The sequence below is a fragment of the Mobula hypostoma genome, chromosome 20 (genome assembly GCF_963921235.1).
Source record: "Mobula hypostoma chromosome 20, sMobHyp1.1, whole genome shotgun sequence".
Taxonomy (NCBI): Eukaryota; Metazoa; Chordata; class Chondrichthyes; order Myliobatiformes; family Myliobatidae; genus Mobula; species Mobula hypostoma.
In genome coordinates this window covers 2,292,600-2,318,382 of record NC_086116.1, presented here as the reverse complement: position 1 = coordinate 2,318,382, position 25,783 = coordinate 2,292,600, and the positions used below count along the sequence as shown (strand labels likewise).

At 44.8% G+C, this 25,783-nt stretch overlaps 1 protein-coding gene across 1 annotated transcript in view; it reads left to right on the top strand.

Annotated features, from left to right (window-relative positions):
• The window catches only part of LOC134359153 (cilia- and flagella-associated protein 54-like), a 510,505-nt gene that overhangs the window by 314,664 nt on the left and 170,058 nt on the right, over positions 1-25,783 (top strand). The window contains exons 50-51 of the mRNA XM_063072102.1: positions 639-825; positions 19,549-19,697. Of these exons, the coding sequence (XP_062928172.1) occupies positions 639-825; positions 19,549-19,697 (336 nt within the window). The remainder of the gene's footprint in view (positions 1-638; positions 826-19,548; positions 19,698-25,783) is intronic.

Sequence of the window (25,783 nt, the reverse complement as noted above, 5' to 3'; positions counted from 1 at the left end):
TGGAGTAGACATACTTTATAAACATTAAAAAACATACTGTAAACTTATCTAAATCCAGTAATAATAATTGAAATTATTACGTATTTCTAAATGTTTCTGACGTACAGCTTTGATGCTTTAACAACTTGTTTAAAAATGACTCCATAGCCTATGGACTCACTTTCAAGGATTTTTCATTTTGTGTTCTTGATATTTATTGCTTATTTATTATTATTATTATTATTTTGTTTTTTTATTCTTTTTATATTTGCAAAGTTTGTCTTTTGCACACTGGTTGTTTGTCTTGTGCACAGTTTTTCATTGATTCTATCGTGTTTCTTTATATTTACTGTAAATGCATGCAAGAAAATTAATTCCAGGGTTGTATATGGAGACCTATATGTACTTTGATAATACATTTACTTTGAACTTTGAAACTTTGTTTTGACTGGATGTTCACTGTACCACAGGTTCTACAAGACATTTGGGCCAAGTGATCCACACCCATGTTTACTCTCCTTGAGCTTCCTCTTATTCCAACAACCTCGTCCCACCTTGGCCCTAAGGGAAAAAAAAGACTTCATGTTCAGTGGACTTGTGGGTTATTGATAATTTTGTTCTATTGTTATAATGCTAAATTGTTTATTTATATTTTTCAGGTGCTTGAGGAGGTACTTAAGACACCTTTGTCTCCAGCATTATGTACACTTTATGGTCCTTGGCTTGAACATAAACTTCAACTTGGACAAACTCATCTTATCATCAAACTTGCTGAGACTATAAACGACATCCCAGAGTCGGTTATTTCTGTATGTCCAAGCACGGATGAAAAAAAGTTTGTTGCAGGTAAGGAGATTATGGTTGCTGATTACATACTGAAGGGCTTTAATTTTTGGAAGGTGTGCTCAGTCCCAAAGTACTGCATGGCTTACAGCTTGCAGAAATTCTGAGATGCTCTTTGTGGTTTGGGTGACTTTATCTGCATGAGGTGCCTCCAGCCTGGCCAGCTTTTGCATTGGGTTTCAGAGCTTGGACACCAGCTAGAGGTACCAGGTACTTCCACAGGCTTGTAAGTTACATGGAGAGGACATTTCTGAAATGGTCTCTCTGCAACCTAAGGAATGACAGTCACATAGGAATGCATGACCATGAGGCAGAGGAAGGTAGGTAGGCAACTGGTCAGTAAAGCTTAGAATCTATTTTGTTCCAAAACCATCTCTCGGTGTTGCAATCACAAACAAGAGAAGATCTGCTGATGCTGGGAATCCAAGCAACACTAGCAAAGTGCTGGAGGGACTCAGCAGGTCAAGTCAGCATCTATGGAAAAGAACACAATCAACTTTCGGGCCGAGACCCTTCAGCAGGATTCCTTATCTTTTTTTTCTCTAGTCCTGCTGAAGGGTCTCGGCCCAAAATGTCGACTGTACTCTTTTCCATAGAGTCTACCTGGCCTGCTGAGTTCCTCCAGTATTTTGTGTGTGTTTCTCAGTGTTGCAAAATGGTCGGGGTGATGGATCCCATTTTATGAAGGAGTCATACAACACAGACAGGGACCTTCAGCCCACTAGTCCAAGATGACCATCAGGTACCATAAGATCATAAGATATAGGAGCAGAATTAGGCCATTTGGCCCATTGAGTCTGCTCCATTTCATCTTGACTGATCCATTTTTCCTCTCATCCCCAGTCTCCTGCCTTTTCCCCATATCCCTTCATGCCCTGACCAATCAAGAATCTATCAACCTCTGCCTTAAATATACACAAAGCTTGGCCTCCACAGCTGCCTGTGCAAAGAATTCCACAGATTCACAACTCTCTGGCTAAAGAAATCCTTTTCATCTTCATTCTAAAAGGATGCCCCTCTATTCTGACACTTGTCTTCTGTCCTAGACTCTCCTACTAAAGGAAACATCGTCTCCACATCCACTCTATTAAGGCTCTTCACCTTTCGATAGGTTTCAATGAGGTCAACCCTCATTCTTCTGAATTCTAGTGAGTACAGGCCCAGAGCCATCATACAACAAGCTGTTCAAACCTGGAATCATCTTCGTGAAGCTCCTTTGAACCATCTCCAGTTTCAGCACACCCTTTCTTATATAAGGGGCCCAAAACTGGTCACAAAGTAAGGTCTCACCAGTGCTTTATGAAGTCTCAATATTACAATATTGCTTTTACATTCCAGTCCTCTTGAAATGAATGCTAAGATCACATTTGCCTTCCTCACCACAGTCAACCTACAAATTTACCTTTAGGGAATCGTACACAAGGACACTCAAGTCCATTTGCACCTCAGTTTTTTGTATTTTCTCTTTATTTAGAAAATAGTCAACTCTTTCATTTCTTCTACCAAAGTGCATGGCCATTCATTTCCTGGCACTATATTCCAACTGCCACTTCTTTGCCCATTCTCCTAATCTGTCCAAGTCCTTCTGTAGCCTCTCTACTTCCTCAGAACTACCTGCCCCTCCAACTATCTTCATATCATCTGCAAACTTTGCAACAAAACCATCAATTCCATCATCCAAATCATTAACATATAATGTATAAAGAATTGGTCCCAATACAGACCCTGTGGAACACCACTAGTCACTGGCAGCCAACCAGAAAAGGCTCCCTTTATTCTCAGTCTTAGGCTCTTGCCAATCAGCCACTGCTTTATCCATGCTAGAATCTTCCATGTAATGCCATGGGCTTGTAGCTTGTTAAGCAGCCTCATGTGTGTGGCACCTTGTCAAAGGCCTTCTGAAAATCCAAATGCACAACATCAACCAATTCTCCTTTGTCTATTCTGCTTGTTATTTCTTCAAAGAATTTCAACAGATTTGTCAGGCAAGATTTTCCCTTGAGGAAACCAATGCTGACTATGACCTATTTTATCATGTGTTTCCAAGTACCCCAAACCACATCCTTAACAATCAACTGCAACATCTTCCCAACCACTGAAGTAAGACTAACTGGCCTATAATTCCCTTTCTTCTGCCTCTCTCCCTTCTTGAAGGGTGGAGTGACATGTGCAATTTTCCAGTCTTCTGGAACTGTTCCAGAGTATAGTTATTCTTGAAAGATCATTGCTAATACCTCCACAATCTCTTCAGCCACCTGGGATGTACACCATCTGGTCCAGCTGACTCATCTACCTTCAGATATAGAACATAGAAATCAACAGCACATTACAGGCCCTTTGGCCCACAGTGTTGAGCCAACCATGTGACCTATTCTAGAAACTGCTTAGAATTTCCCTACAGCATAGCCCTCTATTTTCCTAAGCTCCATGTACCTATCTAAGAGTCTCTAAAAAGACCCTATTGTATCTGCCTCCACCACCGTCGCTGGCAGTGCATTCCACGCACCAACCACTCTCCGTGTGAAAAACTTACCTCTGACATCCCCTTGTACATACTTCCAAGCACCTTAACCCTATGCCCCCTCACGTTAGCCATTTAAGCCCTGGAAAAAGCCTCTGACTATCCACATGATCAATGCCTCTCATCATCTTATACACCTCTCATCCTCCTTTGCTCCAAGAAGAAAAGGCCAAGTTCACTACAACCTATTCTCATAAGGTATGCCCTCCAATCCAGGCAACATGCTTGTAAATCTCCTCTGCAGTCTCTCTATAGTATCCACGTTCTTCCTGTAGTGAAGTGATCAGAACTGAACACAATACTCCAAGGGGGGTCTAACTAAGGTCTTACATAGCTTTAACATTACTCACAGCTCTTGAACTCAATCCCACGGTTGATGAAGGCCATCACACTTACGCCTTCTTAAAAAACACTTTCAATCTGCACAGCAGCTTTGAGTGTCCGATGGACATGGACCCCAAGATCTTGCTGATCCTCCACACTGCCATTAATACTATATTCTGTCTTCAAATTTGACCTACAGAAATGAACCACTTCACACTTATCTGGGTTGAACTCCATCTGCCACTTCTCAGCCCAGTTCGGTATCCTATTGCTGTCCTGCTGTAACCTCTGACAACTCTCCAGGCTATCCACAACACCCCAAACTTTTGTGTCATCAGCAAACTTACTAACCCACCTTTCTAATTCCTCATCCAGGTCATTTATAAAAATCACTAAAAGGAGGGTCCCAGAACAGATCGCTGCAGAACACAATTCGTCACCATTCTCCATGCAGAATATGAACCACATACAGCCACCCTTTGCCTTCGAAAGCAAGCCAATTCTGGATCCACAAAGCAAGGTCTCCTTGGATCCCATGCCTCCTTACTTTCTGAAGGAGCCATGAATGGGGAACCTCATCAAATGCCTTACTGAAATCCATATACACTATATCCACTGCTCTACCGTCATCAATGTGTTTTGTTACTTCCTCAAAGTATTCATTCAAGCTTGTAAGGCATGACCTGCCCTTGACAAAGCCACATTGACTATCCCTATTCAGATTATGTCTCTACAAATGCTTACAAATCCTGCCTCTCTGGATCTTCTCTAACAACTTGTCCATCGGGGAAGTAAGACTCACTGGTCCATAATTTCCTGGGTTAGCTCTACTCCCTTACTTGAACAAGGGAACAACATTTACAACCCTCCAATTCTCTGGTACTTATCCCGTCCCTATGGATGATGTAAAGATGATCGTCAGAGGCTCAGCAACCTCCTCCCTTTCTTCTCACGGTAGCCTGGTGTATATCTCGTCTGGTCCTGGTGACTTAGCTAACTTAATACCTTTCAAAAGCTCCAGCACATCCTCTTCATTAACGTCTGTACACTTAAGTGTTTCAGTCCGCTGTAAGTCATCCCCACCATTGCCAAGGTCCTATTCACTGGTGAATATTGAAGCAAAGTATTCATTAGGTACCTCCGCAACCTCCTCCGAATCCATGCACATTTCCACTCTCACTCCTGATTGGTCCTATTCTCACATGGCCCATCCTCTTGCTTTTCAGTTTCAGTTTCCCAAGCATCTTCTCCCTAGTAATGGTAACTTCACACTCTTCATGACCCCTGACACCTGGAACTTCCACCATACTGCTTTTGCCTTCCACAGTGAAGACTTATGCAAAATACTTATTCACATTGTCTGCTATTTCCTTGTCCCTCATTATCACCTCTCTCTCCAGCATCATTTTCCAGCGGTCCAATATCAACTCTCACCTCTCTTTTGCAGGTTACGTACCTGAAAATCTTTTGGTATCTTCTTTAATATTATTGGCAAGTTTACTTTCATATTCCATCTGAATGACGTTTTAGTTGTCTTCTGTTGGTATTTGAAAGCTTCCCGGTCCCCTAAATTCCCACTAATCTTTGTGCTATTATATGCCCTCTGTCTTTTATGTTGACTTTGACTTCTTTTGTTTGCCACGGTTGTGAAATCTTGCCTTTCTTTTTGGGGTGGATATATCTTGTGCCTTCCAAATTGCTTCCAGAAATTCCAGCCATTGCTGCTCTGCCATCATCCCTGCCAGTGTTCCTTTCCAATTAATTCTGGCCAATTCCTCTCTTATGCCACTGTAATTCTCTTTGCTCTTCTGTAATATTGATACATCTGACTTTAGCCTCTCCTTCTCAAATTTCTGGGTGAATTCGGTCATATTGAGATCACTTTCCCCTAAGGGTTCTTTTACAAATGTATTTTAATCTCTCTAATTGATTCTGGTTCATTACATAACACCTAATCCAGAATAGCTGATCCCCTAGTGGGCTCAACCAGGAGCTGCTCTAAAAAGCTCTCTCGAAGGCATTCCAGAAATTCCCCCTCTTGAGATCCAGCACCAACCTCATTTTCCCAATCTACCTGCATATTGAAATCCCCCATGACTATTGTAACATTGCACTTTTGGCATGCGTTTTCCATCCCCCATTGTAATTTGTAGGCCACATCCTTACTACTGTTCGGGGGTCTGTATACAACTCCCATCAGGGTCATTTTACCCTTACAGTTCCTTAGATCTATGCACAATGATTCAACATCTTCCAATCCTATGTCACCACTTTCTAATGATTTGAGTTAAATATTTCTGACAGAGCAACACCACCCCCTCTGCCTTCCTGCCTGTCCTTTTGATACAGTATGTACCCTTGGACATTAAGCTGCCAGCTATAGTCTTTCAGCCATGATTCAGTGATGCCTACAACATCATACCTGCCAATCTGTAACCATGCTACAAGTTCATCTACCTCATTCCACATACTGAGTTCATTCAAATACAACACCTTCAGTCCTGTATTCACCCTTTTCGATTTTGTCCACCATTTACATTGCATCTCATCCTGTTGACTCTAATTTGGCCCTATCATCAGCTTCTCCTTGGTAGGAGTCCACTGCACATTACCTTTATTTGCAAAACAACTACCTCATGCTCAGCACCAAAACTCTGGTTCCCATACCCTTGCCAAATTAGTTTAAACTCTCCCGAAGAACTCTAGCCAACCTGACCGCAAGTATATTGGGTAACAAGAGCCAGAGAAGTGCTACAGTATAGGGACTCAAGTGACCCGAAGGTGGCTAGAGCAGGGATCCAAGTAAGTACTGGCAGGGAGTGGAGGGCAGAGGAAGCTGTTCAGGAGGCAGAGGCGAGGCTGCGTCACAGGAGGCTGGTGGAAGTGGTCATACGAGGCCGAGCTGGGCTAGGATCCTTTCCAACTCCCCAAATAGACACCAGAGGGAAGGAAAGGCATCGTCTAGTTCAGGGGGAGGTGAGAGCAGTAGTGGAGGAGATGAGAGCCTGCAAGGCGGTGGGAATGAAGCAACAGGGAGCTTGGACAAGATGGGAGAATGCGGTTGAGAGGAAAGTGACCTGGGCTGATCTTTGGAAAGCCAAACCACACCACATCCAATTTCTCATCCAGGCAGTGTACGATGTGCTTCCAAGCCCATCAAACCTGCACACATGGGGCAAGGCAGAGTCATCTGCGTGCCCACTGTGCACCAAGCGAGGAACCCTGGAGCACATCCTCAGCGGCTGTGCAAGGGCACTTGGTGAGGGACGGTACAGGTGGAGGCATGATCAGGTCCTGAAGACCATCGCTGAAGCCGTCAGCACAGGAGTTGAGTGGGCGAAGTGGTCCCGACCCTCCAAGCAGACCATTGCCTTTGTCAGAGCTGGGGAACAGCCAATACCTGCCAAAAGAACATCTGCAGGCATTCTGACCTCTGCAAGGGACTGGCAGCTGTTGGTGGACCTCAAACAGCAGCTGAAGTTCCCCAAACATATCGCAGCCACCACCCTGCGACCAGACATTGTCCTTGTGTCTGAGTCTACTAAGCAAGTGGTGCTGCTGGAGCTGACAGTCCCATGGGAAGATAACTTGGAGGAGGCCTTTGAAAGGAAACTCTCCAAGTACGCAGGATTGGTCAGCAACTGTCAGCAGGCTGGATGGAGAGCGAGGTGTCTCCCAGTGGAGGTTGGTTGTAGCAGATTCATAGCCTGTTCTTTAGTTAGAGCCTTCAGCATTTTGGGCATCGAGGGAGAGAGGAAGAGGAGAGCCTTCCGCAGTACCACCGATGCAGCAGAGAGGGCCTCAAGATGGCTGTGGCTCAAAAGAGGGGAGCCATGGAGTCATAAGTAGCTAGCCATCTGGACACAAGCTGGGGTCTGATCAGCCCCGGCTGGGTCACCTGGAGGAGGGTGTATGATGTTGAAAGACCCAAAACACCCGATGATTCCAGGAACATCACTGAAGATGTGTCCAGAAGCATCAATAGATGTATGTACACAGGGCCCCTTTGGATTCAGGTGTAACATGTCCCTTTTATACAGGTCGTACTTTCCCAGAAGAGATCTCAATGATCTCAGAACCCCTGCCGCCTGCACTAGTTCTTCACCCATACATTCACTTGCCAAATCATCCTATCCTCACCCTCACTGGCATGTGGCACTGCCAGAAATCCAGAGATTACTACCCCAGAGGTCCAGTTTTTCAGCTTTCTACCTAGCTCTCTAAAATCTCTCTTCAGGTCCTCCTCACCTTTTCTACCTATGTTATTGATGCCAAAATGTACCAAGACTTCTGGCTGCTCACCCTCGCCCTTGAAAATCCATGGAACCGATCTGCGACATCCCTGATTCTGGCACCAGGGAGGCAACATATAATCCAGGTGTCTCTATTGCACCCAAAGAATGATAAAAGGTGTCGGACTTGAAAGTTAACTCTGTTTCTTCTTCCACGGATACGTCATGACCTGCTGAATACTTCCAGTATTTCCTCTTTTTAGACAAAATGAATGCTTGGTTGGAGAGGGGATGCAGGGGGGTTAGGTTAGGGGAGGTAGCAGACTGGAGCAGATGAAAGCAATGGAAGTCAGATAAGTTGCACTTTAACAGGATTGGAACCTTGTAGGAACAAATAAAAAATATGAAGAAAAAGCAGAATGCTATACGAATTCAGTGTGTCAGACAGAACCCAACAAGAAGTCCAGGCACGACCTACAGAAGGCCACTTTAAGAACAAAACAGCAGTTTCATGTGAGTTTAGAGACACAGTCGGTGCACAACACTCTGGCAAGGTTTTCATGCCATTACGTCCTATAAGGCCAAACCTGGCAGCGTTAATGGCTCTGATACTTCATTCCCCAATGAGCTCAATATGCACACTTTGAAAAGGAGAATAAAATTACACCTGTGTGAATTCCCACAGCATCTGGAGATCCAGTGGTTTTGTCTCTAAATCTGACATAAGAAGATCCTCAAGATGATATACCTGGCAGGGTACTGAAAACCTGTGCCAATCGAGGACATCTGCAAACTCTCACTGCTGCAGTGAGAAATTCCAACCTGCTTTAAAAGGGCATCAGACATACCAGTGCCCAAGAAGAACAGGGTAAGCTACTTGAACAACAATCATGTGGGAGCACTCACATCTACTGTGATGAAGAAATTTGAGAAGTTAATGATAGCTAGAATTAATTCCTGCCTGAGCAAGGACCTGGACCCTCTGCAGTTTGCCTACTATCACAACAGGTCTACAGCAAATGCAATCTCATTGGCTTGCCATTTGACCCAGGACCACCTTCACAACAGTACTACCTACATCAGGCTGCTGTTTGTTGATTACAGCTTGGCATTCAACACCATCGTCCCCTCAGTACTAATCAACAAGCTTTAAAACCTGCGTCTCAGTGCCTCCCTCTGCAACTGGATCCTTGACTTCTTCATCAGGAGACTGCAACGAGTGCAGATCAGTAATAACATCTCCTCTTCGCTGACGGTCAATACAGGCACACATCAAGGATGCATGTTTAGCCCACTGTTCTGCTCTCTCCACATTCATGACTGTGTGGCTACACACAGCTCAAATGTCATCAAAAATTTTTCTGATGATACCGCTGTTGTTGGCAGAATCTTGTTGGCAATGAGAAGACATACAGAAGTGAGATAGATCAGTTCACTGAGTGCTGTCACAATAACTTTGCACTCAACATCAGTAAGACCAAAGAATTGATTGTGGACTTCAGGATGAGGAAGTCCTCATCAAGGGGTCAGCAGTGGAAAGGGTAAGTTGCTGGGTGTCAACATCTCAGAGGACCTGTCTTGGGCCCAACACATTGATCCAATCATGAAGAAGCTTTGCAGCTCTGCTCCCTGAGCATTTTGAGATTGTCGGAGCATGACTGCGCAAGTGCATGGACATCAGCCAGTGAGAACAGCGAGAAGAATTTAAAAGCGAGAAGAGTTCAAAAGGAGATGGTTATTTCTTCAGTGATTTGATTGGGGCACAACTGCACAAGTGCATGGATGTCAGCCAGTGAGAACAGCGAGAAGAGTTTAAAAGGAGACAGCTTTATAGAGCAGGTGTTTGAGTAGAGGGAGACAGAGTAGGAAGGCTTTGGCTCAACGGGGCTTCGGTGATAACAGGTCGAGGCGAGGTAGGTTATCTGTGTAGATTACAGATAGGAAGTATGTGTGTGACGCCAGTGATCTGTGCTTGGTGTCATATGTGGGAACTCTGGGAGACTCCCAGCCTCCTGGACGGCCACATCTGCGCCAGGTGTGTCGAGCTGCGGCTCCTTAGGGACCACATTAGGGAACTAGAGATGCAGCTCGATGACCTTCATCTAGTCAGGGAGAGTGAGGAGATAACAGAGAGGAGCTATAGGCAGGTAGTCATACTGGGGCCTGGGGAGACAGACAAGCGGGTAATAGTCAGGAGAGGGAAGGGCAAGAGTCAGAGGCTAGAGAGCACTCCTATGGCTGTACCCTTTAACAACAAAAACTCCTGTTTGAGACTATTGGGGGGGGAACGGCCTACCTGGGGGAAGCAACAGTGGCCGCACCTCTGGCGAAGTCTGACCCTGCGGCTCAGAAAGGTAGAGAAAGGAAGAGGATGGCAGCAGTGAAAGGGACTCTATAGTTAGGGGGTCAGACAGGCAATTCTGTGAACTCAGGAAAGAAGCACGAATGGTAATTTGCCTCCCAGGTGTCAGGGTCCGGGATGTTTCTGATCGTGTCCATGATATCCTGAAGTGGAAAGGAGAACAACCAGAGGTCGTGGTACATATTGGTACCAATGACATCGGTAGGAAAAGGGAGGAGGTCCTGAAAGTAGACTACAGGGAGTTAGGAAGGAAGTTGAGAAGCAGGACCACAAAGGTAGTAATCTCGGGATTACTGCCCGTGCCACGTGACAGTGAGTATAGGAATAGAGTGAGGTGGAGGATAAATGCGTGGCTGAGGGATTGGAGCAGGGGGCGGGGATTCATATTTCAGGATCACTGGGACCTCTTTTGGGGCAGGAGTGACCTGTACAAAAAGGATGGGTTGCACCTGAATCCCAGGGGGACCAATATCCTGGTGGGAAGGTTTGCTAAGGTTATTGGGGAGAGTTTAAACTAGAATTGCTGGGGGTGGGAACCAAACTGAAGAGACGGAGGAAGAGGAGTTTGGCTGACAAATAGAGAAAGCTTGGAGATAGTCTGAGAGGGAGGATAGGAAGGTGATAGAAAAGGGATGCGCTCAGACTGATGATTTGAGATGTGTCTATTTTAATGCAAGGAGTATATGAACAAAGTGGATGAGCTTAGAGCGTGGATCAGTACTTGGAACTATGATGTTGATTACAGAGACTAGGATGGCTCAGGGGCAGGGATGGTTACTTAAAGTGCCAGGCTTTAGATGTTTCAGAAAGGACAGGGAGGGAGGCAAAAGAGGTGGGGACGTGGCACTGGTGATCAAAGATAGTGTCATGGCTGCAGAAAAGGAGGAAGACATGGAGGAATTGTCTACAGAGTCTCTGTGGGTGGAAATTAGGAACAGGAAGGGACCAATAACTCTACTGGGTGTATTTTTATGGACCACCTAATAGTAACAGGGACATCGAGGAGCAGATAGGGAGACAGATTCTGGAGAAATGTAATAATAACTGGGTTGTTGTGGTGAGAGATTCTAATTTCCCGAATATTGATTGGCATGTCCCTGGAACGAGGGGTTAAGATGTGGTTGAGTTTGTTAGGTGTGTTCAAGAAAGTTTCTTGACACAATATGTAGAAAAGCCGACAAGAGGAGAGGCTGTACTTGATCTGGTATTAGGAAATGAATCTGGTCAGGTGTCAGATCTCTCAGTGGGAAAGCATTTTGGAGATAGTGATCATAACTCTATCTCCTTTACCATAGCATTGGAGCGGGATAGGAACAGACAAGTTAGAAAAGCGTTTAATTGGAGTAAGGGGAAATATGAGGCTATCAGGCAGGAACTTGGAAGCATAAATTGGGAATAGATGTTCTCAGGAGAAGAAATACAGAAGAAATGTGGCAAATGTTCAGGAGATATTTGTGTGGAGTTCTGCATAAGTACACTCCAATGAGACGGGCAAGGGATAGTAGGGTACAGGAACCATGGTGTACAAAGGCTGTTGTAAATCCAGTTGAGAAGAAAAGAAAAGCTTATAAAAGGTTCAAAAAACTCGGTAATGATAGAGATCTAGAAGATTATAAGGCTAGCAGGAAGGAGCTTAAGAAAGAAATTAGGAGAGCCAGAAGGGGCCATGAGAAGGCCTTAGTGAACAGGATTAAGGAAAACCCTAAGGCATTCTACAAATATGTGAAGAGCAAGAGGATAAAACATGAGAGAATAGGACCAACCAAGTGCGACAGTGGAAAAGTGAATATGGAACCGAAAGAGATAGCCGTGGTACTTAATAAATACTTTGCTTCAGTATTCACTACAGAAAAGGATCTTGGTGATTGTAGGGATGACTTACAGTGGACTAAAAAGCTTGAGCCCGTAGATATTAAGAAAGAGGATGTGCTGGAGCTTTCGGAAAGCATCAAGTTGGATAAGTCACTGGGACTGGATGAGATGTACCCTCTGCTACTGTGGGAGGTGAGGGAGGAGATTGTTGAGCCTCTGGTGATGATCTTTGCATCATCAATGGGGATGGGAGAGGTTCCGGAGGACTGGAAGGTTGCAGATATGGGAACTCTGGGAGACTCCCAGCCTCCTGGACGGCCACATCTGCGCCAGGTGTGTCGAGCTGCAGCTCCTTAGGGACCACATTCCATTATTCACGAAAGGGAGTAGGGATAGCCCAGGAAATTAGAACATAGAACATAGAATAGTACAGCACAGTACAGGCCCTTTGGCCCACAATGTTGTGCCAACCCTCAAACCCTGCCTCCCATATAAGCCCCCACCTCAGATTCCTCCATATACCTGCCTAGTAGTCTCTTAAACTTCACTAGTATATCTGCCTCCACCATTGACTCAGGCAGTGCATTCCACGCATGAACCACTCTCTGAGTAAAAAACCTTCCTCTAATATCCCCCTTGAACTTCCCACCCCTTACCTTAAAGCCATGTCCTCTTGTATTGAGCAATGGTGCCCTGGGGAAGAGGCGCTGGCTATCCACTCTATCTATTCCTCTTATTATCTTGTACACCTCTATCATGTCTCCTCTCATCCTCCTTCTCTCCAAGGAGTAAAGCCCTAGCTCCCTTAATCTCTGATCATAATGCATACTTTCTAAACCAGGCAGCATCCTGGTAAATCTCCTCTGTACCCTTTCCAATGCTTCCAGATCCTTCCTATAGTGAGGTGACCAGAAGTGGACACAATACTCCAAGTGTGACCTAACCAGAGTTTTATAGAGCTGCATCATTACATCGCGACTCTTAAACTCTATCCCTCGACTTATGAAAGCTAACACCCCATAAGCTTTCTTAACTACCCTATCCACCTGTGAGGCAACTTTCAGGGATCTGTGGACATGTACCCCGAGATCCCTCTGCTCCTCCACACTACCAAGTATCCTGCCATTTACTTTGTACTCTGCCTTAGAGTTTGTCCTTCCAAAGTGTACCACCTCACACTTCTCCAGGTTGAACTCCATCTGCCACTTCTCAGCTCACTTCTGCATCCTATCAATGTCTCTCTGCAATCTTTGACAATCCTCTACACTATCTACAACACCACCAACCTTTGTGTCATCTGCAAACTTGCCAACCCACCCTTCTACCCCAACATCCAGGTCGTTAATAAAAATCACGAAAAGTAGAGGTCCCAGAACAGATCCTTGTGGGACACCACTAGTCACAATCCTCCAATCTGAATGTACTCCCTCCACCACCACCCTCTGCCTTCTGCAGGCAGGCCAATTCTGAATCCACCTGGCCAAACTTGCCCGGATCCCATGCCTTCTAACTTTCTGAATAAGCCTACCGTGTGGAACCTTGTCAAATGCCTTACTAAAATCCATGTAGATCACATCCACTGCACTACCCTCATCTATATGCCTGGTCACCTCCTCAAAGAACTCTGTCAGGCTTGTTAGACACAATCTGCCCTTCACAAAGCCATGCTGACTGTCCCTGATCAGACCATGATTCTCTAAATGCCTATAGATCCTATCTCTAAGAATCTTTTCCAACAGCTTTCCCACCACAGACGTAAGGCTCACTGGTCTATAATTACGCGGACTATCCCTACTACCTTTTTTGAACAAGGGAACAACATTCGCCTTCCTCCAATCCTCCGGTACCATTCCCATGGACAACGAGGACATAAAGATCCTAGCCAGAGGCTCAGCAATCTCTTCTCTCGCCTCATGGGGCAGCCGGGGGAATATTCCGTTAGGCCCCGGGGACTTATCTGTCCTAATGTATTTTAACAACTCCGACACCTCCTCTCCCTTAATATCAGCATGCTCCAGAACATCAACCTCACTCATATTGTCCTCACCATCATCAAGTTCCCTCTCATTGGTGAATACCGAAGAGAAGTATTCATTGAGGACCTCGCTCACTTCCACAGCCTCCAGGCACATCTTCCCACCTTTACCTCTAATCGGTCCTACCTTCACTCCTGTCATCCTTTTTTTTCTTCACATAATTGAAGAATGCCTTGGGGTTTTCCTTTTCCCTACTCGCCAAGGCCTTCTCATGCCCCCTTCTTGCTCTTCTCAGCCCCTTCTTAAGCTCCTTTCTTGCTTCCCTATATTCCTCAATAGACCCATCTGATCCTTGCTTCCTAAACCTCATGTATGCTGCCTTCTTCCTCCTGATTAGATTTTCCACCTCACTTGTCACCCATGGTTCCTTCACCCTACCATTCTTTATCTTCCTCACCGGGACAAATTTATCCCTCACATCCCGCAAGAGTTCTCTAAACATCGACCACATGTCCATAGTACATTTCCCTGCAAAAACATCATCCCAATTCACACCCGCAAGTTCTAGCCTTATAGCCTCATAATTTGCCTTTCCCCAATTAAAAATTTTCCTGTCCTCTTTGATTCTATCCTTTTCCATGATGATTATAAAGGCCAGGGAGCGGTGGTCACTGTGCCCCAGATGCTCACCCACTGAGAGATCTGTGACCTGACCCGATTCATTACCTAGTACTAGATCTAGTATGGCATTCCCCATACTGTGACAGGAATCCATCCTGGACACACTTAACAAATTCTGCCCCATCTAAACCCTTGGAATTAATCAGGTGCGAATCAATATTAGGGAAGTTAAAGTCACCCATGATAACAACCCTGTTATTTTTGCACCTTTCCAAAATCTGCCTCCCAATCTGCTCCTCTGTATCTCTGCTGCTACCAGGGGGCCTATAGAATACCCCCAGTAGAGTAACTGCTCCCTTCCTGTTCCTGACTTCCACCTATATTGACTCAAAAGAGGATCCTGCTACATTACCCACCCTTTCTGTAGCTGTAATAGTATCCCTGACCAGTAATGCCACCCCTCCTCCCCTTTTTCTTCCCTCTCTATCCCTTTTAAAGCACTGAAATCCAGGAATATTGAGAATCCATTCCTGCCCTGGTGCCAGCCAAGTCTCTGTAATGGCCACTACATCATAATTCCATGTATGTATCCAAGCTCTGAGTTCCTCACCTTTGTTCCAGTGAGTCTTACTTCATTGGTTGGTAAGTTGATGGAGAAGATCCTGAGAAGCAATGACTTATGAACATTTGGGGAGGCATAATATGATTAGGAATAGTCAGCATAGCTTTGTGAAAGGCAAGTTGTGCCTTACGAGCCTGATTGAATTTTTTGAGGATGTGACTAAACACATTGACCAAGGTAGAGCAGTAAGTGTAGTGTATATGGATTTCAGCAAGGTATTTCACAAGGTACCCCATGCAAGGCTTATTGAGAAAGTAAGGAGGCATGGGATCCAAGGGGACATTGCTTTGTGGATCCAGAACTGGCTTGCCAACAGAAGGCAAAGAGTGGTTGTAGACAGGTCATATTTTGCATGGAGGTCAGTGACCAGTGGTGTGCCTCAGGGATCTGTTCCGGGACCCCTGCTCTTTGTGATTTTTATAAATGACCTGGATGAAGAAGTGGAGGGATGGTTGGTAAATTTGCTGATGACACAAAGGTTGGGGGTGTTGTGGATAATGTGGAGGGCTGTCAGAGGTTACAGTGGGACATTGATAGGATGCAAAACTGGGTTGAGAGGTGGCAGGTGGAGTTCAACCCAGATAAGTGTGAAGTGGTTCATTTTGGTAGGTCAAATATGGCAGAATATAGTATTAATTGTAAGACTCTTGACAGTGTGGAGGATCAGAGATATCTTGGGGTTGGAGTCCATAGGACACTCAAAGCTGCTGCACAGGTTGACTCTATCGTTAAGAAGGCATATTGTGCATTGTCCTTCATCAATCATGGGATTGAGTATAGGAGTCAAGAGGTAATGTTACATCTTTATAGGATCCTGGTCAGACCCCACTTGGAGTACTGTGCTCAGTTCTGGTCACCTCAATACAGGAAAGATGTGGAAACTATAGAAAGGGTTCAGAGGAGATTTACAAGGATGCTGCCTGGATTGGGGAGTATGCCTTATGGGAATAGGTTAAGTGAACTTAGCTTTTTCTCCTTGGAGTGGCGAAGCATGAGAGGTGACCTGATAGAGGTGTTCAAGGTGATGAGAGACATTGATTGTGTGGATAGTCAGAGGTTTCTTCCCAGGGCTGAAATGGCTAGCACAAGAGGGCATAGTTTTAAGGTGCTTGGAAGTAGGTAAAGAGGAGATGTCTGGGGTAAGTTTTTTATGCAGAGAGTGGTGGATGCGTGGAATTCACCAGCGACAGTGGTGGAGGCGGATACGATAGGGCCTTTTAAGAGACTCCAGGATGGATACATGATACATGGAGCTTAGAAAAATAGAGCGCTGTGGGTAACTCTAGATAATTTCTAAATAAGTACATGTTCGGCACAGCGTTGTGGGCCAAAGCACCTGTGTTGTGCTGTATGTTTTCTCTGTTTCTGTGTTTCTAAAATCAATGCCATCTGGTTTTAGATTCCCCTACTATGGGGAAAAGACTGGCCATTCATCTTATCTATTCCCCTCGTGATTGTAAGTACAGTACATCTACAATTCTCAGCCTTGGCCTCCTGTACTTCAGGAAATGAAGTCCCAATTTATCCAGTCCCTCCTTGTGACTCAGCCCTCTAATCCCAATAACATTCTTGTGAATATTTTCTGCTCATAACATCCTTCCTATAGCTCAAAGATGAGAACTGCACAAAATATTCCAGATGTGGTCTCATTAATACCTTGTTCAGTTGTAAAACTACATCCTAGTTCTTGTACTCAGGCCCTGACTGGCGAAGGCAAATGTGATAACTACATTCTTCACCACCTTGCCCACTTTTATTACCACTGTAAGAAAACTATGTACTTGTACCCCAATATCTCTCTGTTCCACAATACACTCCATGGCCCTGCTGTTTACTGTGTTTCAGTCCTTCCAGGTGAGGCGACACTTCATCTGTGAGTCTATTGGGGTCATATACTGAGTCCGGTGCCCCCAGTGTGGCCTCCTGTATATCGGTGAGACCTGATGTAATTTGGGAGACCACTTCGCCAGAAAAAGCGGGATCTCCCAGTGCTCGCCGATTTTAATACCACTTCCCATTCCCATTCCAATATGTCTATTCATGGCCTCCACTACTGTTGCGATGAGGCCACACTAGGTTGGAGGAGAAACACCTTATATTCCATCTGAGTAGCCTCCAACCTGATGACATGAACATTGATTTCTCGACCTTCCGGTAATATCCCCCCCCCCCGCCCCCACCATTCCCCATTCCCTTTTCCCTCTCTCACCTTATCTCCTTGCCTGCCCATCGCCTCCCTCAGGTGCTCCTCCCCATTTTCTTTCTTCCATGGCTTTCTACCCTCTCCTCTCAGATACCCCCTTCTCCAGCCCTCTGTCTCTTTCACCAATCGACTCCCAGCCCTTTATTTTACCCCTCCCCCTCCCGGTTTCACCCATCACCTTGTGGTTCTCTCTCCCCTTCCCCCACCTTTTAACTCTGCTCCTCATCTTTTTTCTCTCCAGTCCTGCTGAAGGGTCTCAGCCCAAAATGTCGACTGTACTCTTTTCCATAGATGCAGACTGGCCTGCTGAGTTCCTCCAGCATTTTGTGTGTGTTGCTTGGATTTGCAGCATCTGCAGATTTTCTCTTGCCTGTATTTGTCCTGCCCTGGTTTAGCTCATCGAAGTGCAACACTTTGCATTTATCTGAGTTAAATTCCATCTTCCACTTCCTGGTCCACTTTGAAACTTTTTCTTGATCCTGCTGTGGTCTTGGATAGCCTTCTTCACTGTCCACTCTTCCACCAATTTTGCTATCATTTGCAAACTCTTTCCCTTCATTAATATAGTTAACAAAGAACAGAAGACCAGTGCTGCACACCAATCTGGAAAAACCACCCTCTGATTTCTACCACCAAACCAAATTTGTAGCAAATTGGTTACCTCACTCTGGACGCATGTTATTTCAACGGTACATTTAATGTCAGAGAAATGTATACAATATACATCCTGAAATTCTTTTTCTTCACAAGCATCCATGAAAACAGAAGAGTGCCGCAAAGAATGAATGACAGTTCATTAGTACCCCAAAGCCCCCCCAGCTTTTCCCTCCCAAGCATAAGCAGCAGCAATGTGACGATTCCCCCTCCCCCACCAGCAAAAAAAGCATCAAACTCCCCCACCAAGCATTCAAGCGTGCAGCAAAGCATCAATAAAGACACAGACTTGCAGTACCCCAAAGACTGCTTGTTCACCCGGTAATTCGACATACCACAGGCTCCCTCTCTCCCTAATAAGGGAAAAAGAGATGTCCCCATTTCACAGTGAGAGGGGAGACATAACAAATAACTTGCTGATTTACCATGTTAAAAGTCTGTTGCGTCGCTTTTTCCGAGCTCTGTGCCCAAAGAACTCGGGTCTCTGGGCACGCAGCCAGCTTGCTGCTTTTGATCTTCCGTGTACTCCCACAACACACCAGTTTCCTGCAGAGGCACTGACCTTGAGTCCGCCCGCCTCCAGAGCCATGAAATCCTAGAACCCTGAAGGCGTGCTAGTCTTCTAGGCCGCATCCTTGGTATATCAAATAGTGACCAGTCGTGAGACCCCGAGAGCAGGTCCCGTTACTGCAAAGAACCAAAGTCAGTGTGTAATTCCAGGTCAGGGTCTTCAAAAGAACCCTGAAAGGGAAAAATAGAGATAATAAAGATAGAAGTAGAGCTGTTTCTGAAGATGCAAGCAGAGGAGTCGCCATTTGGCGTCATTCAAACTGGCTTGCCATATTAAAACATGGCTTGCCTTGCTAAAAGCCTTGCTGAAGGCCACAGAGATTTTATTTACCACGAGCTCTCATCATTCCTCTTCACCACCTCTTCAAAAAAATCTCAATCATATTTTGTTTTACATGATTTCCCTCGCACAAATCATACTGCCTATCTCTAATCGTTCTGTGCTTTTCCAAATGATGGTGGATACTGACCCTCAGGATCCCCTCCAGTAACTTTCCCACTACTACTACCCACATTTCACATTTCCCTTTCTCCATCCTGTCCCCTCTCCTTTCTGCCGCTCCACCCTGCCCCCCAACTCTGTATTACCCTCATGGTCCTTTGTCCTTTAAAATTAATGTCAGGTTCCAGTTAGTTGAAGGATTCATTATTCATTACTGTTTAGGGCTTTGTATGTTATGAATTCTCGTTAAGTGTTAGGATCTGCCACTGGTCTTGGTAAAACCTTATTTACTGCTGATACATTGGATTCTTATTGGAATGACTAATTTCCTTTTTGCTTACTCAAAAGAATTATTTTTATTGTTGTATGTTTGTGACAAACTTACAGGTGGAATGATAATAGACCTGGATACTGAAGATGTCAGAGATTTCAGTCATTTAAGTAAGATATATGGTGCCACACGAGAATGTCATCAGAGTACAGAGACTCCAGGCCTTCATACCTTGCATAAGCACATGACCTTACCCCAGGTCAAGGTAATTATGCTGACTCTCTCTCTCTCTCTGAGTAGTAAACATTGATGTGCTGAGAAATGTAATCTTTGTGGAATGGCCAGATTGTTTCCTTTGAGTTCTTGCAAAAAATTAATTTATCATTTCTCAGCAGTGAAATATCCCCATTTGTTGCTTCCCTCCAGTTAAGAACCTAATAAAATTGGAGCAGTAGTCGGGCACTCTGCCCCACTATTGAACGTGATCTGTGCCAGTTTTCTATAACCCTCAATTCCCTGATTTTACAAAAAGTTATCCACTTTAAGTACCACCAATGATCCAGCATCCACAGTTTTCCAAGAGAGAGAATTCCAGAAATTCAATCCTGTTCAAAACTATGTTGCTACACATCCGTGTTGTAAGTACCGCCTCCTTATACCGTAGCTGCGGTATGTTCTCACATTTGAGATTCTTTCCCCAGTGCAAACATCTTGTCAACTACCCTGTAATAAAGATCACATTCATCTAACTCCAAAGAATGTCATCTTATTTCTTTTGCCACTTGTGATAGGACAACCCTCGCATCCCTGAAACTAGCTTAGTGAATCTCTTTTGGACTTCTTCCAATGCCAGCATTTCCTTTCTATGCACACCTCACCATTATCGGAGACAGCTCTAACAATAATCCACCATTTGTAATCTCCATCCCACAGCACCTCTTGGTAACTTTTTTGATTCACGAAGTACACTTCGATCCTTCCTTCCTTCATTCAGCTGCAATCTTTCTGCGTTTAGAATCTTCTTCCTTTAGATTCTCCTTACCAATGCGCATGATTTGGACTTTCCTGTATGAACTCCAGTTGCCCAATTTGTACCCACTCACTAAACATATCTGTTTTGTCGCAGACTTTACATCCTCATTGCAGTATTTTTGTATCATTGGCAAACTTCAAGGTCTTAAATTCTTGTCTCCTCCAAATCATATGAAACATCCTAGATTCCTTCAGCTATGTAAGTCTAGGGAAGACAACCTGCGGCCCTGCCAAACTCATGAGATTGAGGTGCGCTCAATCCCACCCTAAACCCTGGTTTGTGTGGATGCTGTGTCATTTGCTACCCTGTTACAAATTAATGCCGCAAAATAACAGACAGTAAACTGCATACGATTAAAGGGATTATATTTATGTATCTTAGCTAAAGGGTTAGTAAATAATAACAAAACAAAAAGTGCCCATTCTAATTAAACAGTCAAATGTGCACAAGTTGGAGCTCATCTTGAACTTCTCTATTACTCATGTGCCCTTGGTCAGCGTGAAAGCCCACACCACCTTCCAAACATCGCTCACAATCCAGCTCGAACAAACGGGTCTCCCACCCAATCATATGCTATGACCAGTGTCTCCTCTCTTCATCCCCTCTCGAACAAAAGCTCCAAGCCCAACCTCAGTGTTCCTCACCAGAGAAACCTCCCCTTAATCTGACCATCCTAACTGGATGGCACACATTTCTCCTCACTCTTGTCATCATCAATAACCCAAACATAAGCTGAAAACAAGCAGTTCACACAGAACAGCACAAAATGAAATACATACAGCATAACAGTAAAACATATGAACCAGGGCATTACATATATAATTAACCAACAAGAATTGATCCTTTGTACTTCCATCAGTTAGATCCTTGCAGCTTGCAAAAGACCCGTTATATTCTAACTCACTGTTCCTGGAGACGACTGATCGTAAATTGAAGGGGTGGGGATTTGATGCTATTGTTGCTGTTTTCTTTTTGCGGGGCGGGGGAACGGGATAGAAGACTTTGGGGTTTGCGAGCTTCGTTCTTTTCCCTTTACGTGCCGGGAGTGAGGGGTAGTTAATGTCTTTTCTTTCAACTACTCCCACAGTCTTTTGTATTTCCTGGCTCTCTGGAGAGGACAACTCTCTCAGAGTTGTATTGTACATACATACTTTGACAATAATAAAAGAACATAAGAAATAGGAGCAGGAGTAGGCTATCCGGCCTATCGAGCCTGTCCCACCATTCAATAAGATCATGGCTGATCTGTCCATGAACTCAGCTCCATCTACCTGCCTTTTCCCCATAACCCTTAATTCCCCTATTATGTAAAAATCTAACTAACTGTATCTTAAATATATTTAATGAAGAAGCCTCAACTGCTTCCCTGGGCAGAGAATTCCACAGATTCACCACTCTCTGGGAAAAACAATTTCTCCTCATCTCCATCCTAAATCTTCTCCCCTGAATCTTGAGGCAATGTCCCCTAGTTCTAGTCTCACCTACCAGTGGAAACAACTTTCCTACTTCTATCTCATCTATCCCTTTCAAAATTTTGTATGTTTCTATAAGATCCCCTCTCATTCTTCTGAATTCCAGAGAGTATAGTCCCAGGCGACTCAATCTCTCCACATAGGTTAACCCCTTCATCTACGGAATCAACCTCGTGAACCTCCTCTGCACTGCCTCCAAAGCCAGTATATCCTTCCTCAAGTATGGAGACCAGAACTGCACACAGTACTCCAGGTGCGGCCTCACCAGTACCCTGTATAATTGCAGCATGACCTCCCTGCTCTTGACTTCAATCCCTCTAGCAATGAAGGCCAACATTCCATTTGCCTTCTTAATAACTTATTGTACCTGCAAGCCAACTTTTTGCAATTCATGCACAAGCACTCCCAAGTCCCTCTGCACAATAACATTCTGCAATCTTTCACCATTTAAATAATAATCTGGTCTGGTATTATTCCTTCCAAAGTGGATGATCTCGCATTTACCAATGTTATATTCCATCTGCCAGACCTTGGCCCACTCACCTATCTATATCCCTCTGCAGACTCTCCACATCCTCTGTACAATTTGCTTTTCCACTCAGTTTAGTGTCATCAGCAAATTTTGCTATGCTCCCCTCTTCCAAATCATCAATGTAAATGGTAAACAGCTGCGGGTCCAGCACTGATCCCTGCGGCACCCCACTCACCACAGACTGCCAACCGGAGAAACACCCATTTATACCAACTGTCTGCCTTCTATTGGTTAACCAATCCACTGTCCATGCCAATACACTTCCTCGGACTCCATGCATCCGTATCTTATTTATAAGTCTCTTGTGTGGCACCTTATCGAATGCCTTCTGGAAATCCAAATATACGACATCCACCTGTTCCCCTCTATTCACTGCTTCATTATGTCCTCAAAGAACTCCAGTAAGTTTGTCAAACACGGATGCATTCTATGAAGTCCTCCTCAAGACTTCCTTGACCAACCTGATTCACCTAATCTATGTGGAAGTTAAAATCCCCCATGACAGCTGCCTTTCCGTTCTTACACGCCTCAGTTATTTCTTGGTTAATTGCCTCTGCCACTGCAATATTTTTATTAGGTGACCTATAGACATCTTCCACCAGTGATTTTTTTCCCTTTACTATTCTTAATCTCTACCCAGATGGACTTAATATTCTGCTCCATGGATCTTATATCGTCTCTCACAATCTCATCCTGATCTCATCCTTAATTAAGAGCATCCCCCACCTCATTTGCCTTCCTGCCTATCTTTCCATATTACCTCTCTATTCCCCTTACCATGGAATCCCCGACCACAACATCTCCACCACTCTTTTTCTTGCCCTCTTGCGCAGCAGAGCCACCCACAGTGCCATGATCCTGGCTACTGCTGCCTTCATCTGATGAGCTATCACCGCCAACAGACTCCAAAGCCGTATATCTACTTTGGAGGGAGAAGACCACAGGAGACCTCTGTTCTACCTTCCTGCTGCTACTCTTACTGTTGGTACTCATTTTCTATCTTTCCTTAGGTCCTTAAACTGCAGTGTGACCAACTCACTAAGTGTGTTTTCCACAACTTTCTCTGCATCTCGGATGCTCCAAAGTGAGTCCATGCACAGCTCCTGTGCTGCCATGCGGTCTATCAGGAGCTGCAGCTGGACACATGTCCTGCACACGTAGTCTTCAGGGACACTGTCAGCCTTCCTGAGTTCCCACATGGCACAGGAGGAGCACGGCATGGGTTTGAGCTCACCTGCCATGAGAAAGCAATGGATGTTAGCAGAAAAGGACCACGGGAGAAAGAGAAGTGTCTGGTGGGGAAGTCGAGGCTGTTATCCGTGAATCTCTGCGAAGCAGTTCTTCGCCTTGACCCTTCTTCGCTGAAGCCCCGTTTAAGCCAAAGCCCTCTCACTCTGCTACCCGCTTACTCCGCTGCCGGCTGTATATGGCAGTCTCCTTTTTAAACTCTTCCTGTTCTCTACTGGCTGACATCATGTGCCTGCGCAGTCTTGCCTCTCTTTACCCCAAGCAGTAAAATGCTTTCTGTCCGGAAATTCTTTCAGATGTTCCACTCGCAGCCTTTTGAATGTTTTGAACCTTTAAATCAATCTGAACACACTTCCCCTAATAACATGAACCTTTATTTTATGTGCTTGTTAATTGAGTTCTGAAAATCTGAATATACCATTCTCCGGGTTCCCCTCTATTGGACTCTGCACACCGCATCCTCAAATAACTCCAGCAAACTGATGAAACATTATTTGTTTTTTATAAAACAGTGTTGATTTTTTTTTTGATTTTACTGAACTGCTTTGATTGACTAGCTAGTTAGAAAGCCAGGAACTTGCTACCAATACATACTAAACACTGGAGGAACTCAGCAAGTCAGCCAGCATCTACAGAACATTTTAGTCAGAGATCTTTCATTAAGCCTGGAAGGGGGCAGAAGCCAGAATACAAAGGTGGGAGGAGCAGAAAGAGTGATGATAGGTGAGACCAGGTAAGGGAGAAAGTGGGGTGGGTTAGTGGGGAGATAAAGTGAGAAGCTCGGAAGTAATGGGTAGAAGAGATAAAGAGCTGAAGAAGAGGAAATCTAATCCTCTCTAGTTTCTCCTGACTGAGCACTGCCATGATATTTTCCGTGCCTTGTAACACCATTCCTTCCCCTTTAATCCTTCCTGCTCTACCATGTCTGAAACAACAGAACCCTGGAATAGTGAGCTGCCAGTCCTGCCCCTCCTGCAACCAAGGCTGTGATGTCATAATTCCATGTGTCAGTCCGTGCCCCACGCTCATTTGCCCTTCCTACAATACTTCCTGCATTTAAATATACAGTACGCATCTCAGAACATTAGTCCCACCATGCTCACCCCTTTGTTTCATGACTTTGTCTGAGGTCTCAACACCATCTGTCTCCACCATCGCTCCACTATCTGCTCTGGCACTTTAGTTTCCACCCCTCATGCAACTCTAGTTCAAACCCCTCTCCCCTCCATGCAGTACCAGCAAATCCTCCCGCATGGATATTAGTCCACCTCTAGTTTAGTTGCAACTCATCTATTCTGTACAGGTCCCACCTTCCATGGAAGAAAGCCCAATGATCCAAAAATCTGAAGCCCTCCCTCCTACACCAACTCCTTAGCCACGTGTTAAACTGGCACGATTAGCAATCCTGAGATCACAACCCTGGAGGTTCTGTCTTTTAACTTAGCACCTAACTCCCTGAACTCACTTTACAGAACCTCCTCCCTATTCCTACCAATGTCATTGGTACCAACGTGGACCATGACGTCCAGCTACTCACCTTCCCACCTGAGAATGCTGAGAACTCAATCCAAGTTACTTCAAACATCATTAATGATAGGTGAGGTACTGGACGACTGGAGGATTGCTGATGTTCCATTGCTGAAGAAAGGCTTGGAGAATAAACCAGGAAATTATGGGCCAGCGAGACTGCCATCAGTAGTGATTAGGGATAGTCAGCATGGCTTTGTGTGTGGTAGGTCATGTCTAACCAATCTTACAGTGTTTTTCAAGGAAGTTATCAAGAAAGTTGATGAAGGAAAGGCAGTGGATGTTGTCTACATGGACTTTAGCAAGGTCTTTGACAAGGTCCTGCACGGGAGGTTGGTCAAGAAGGTTCAGTTGCTTGACATGGAAGATGAGGTAGTAAATGAGATTTGACATTGGCTTTGCAGAGTAACCAGAGAATAATAGTAAATGGTTGCCTCTCTGACTGGAGGCCTGACTAGAGTGCCACAGGGATCAGTGCTAGGTCTGTTGTTGTTTGTCATCTGTATGAATGATCTGGATGATAATGTGGTTAACTGGAT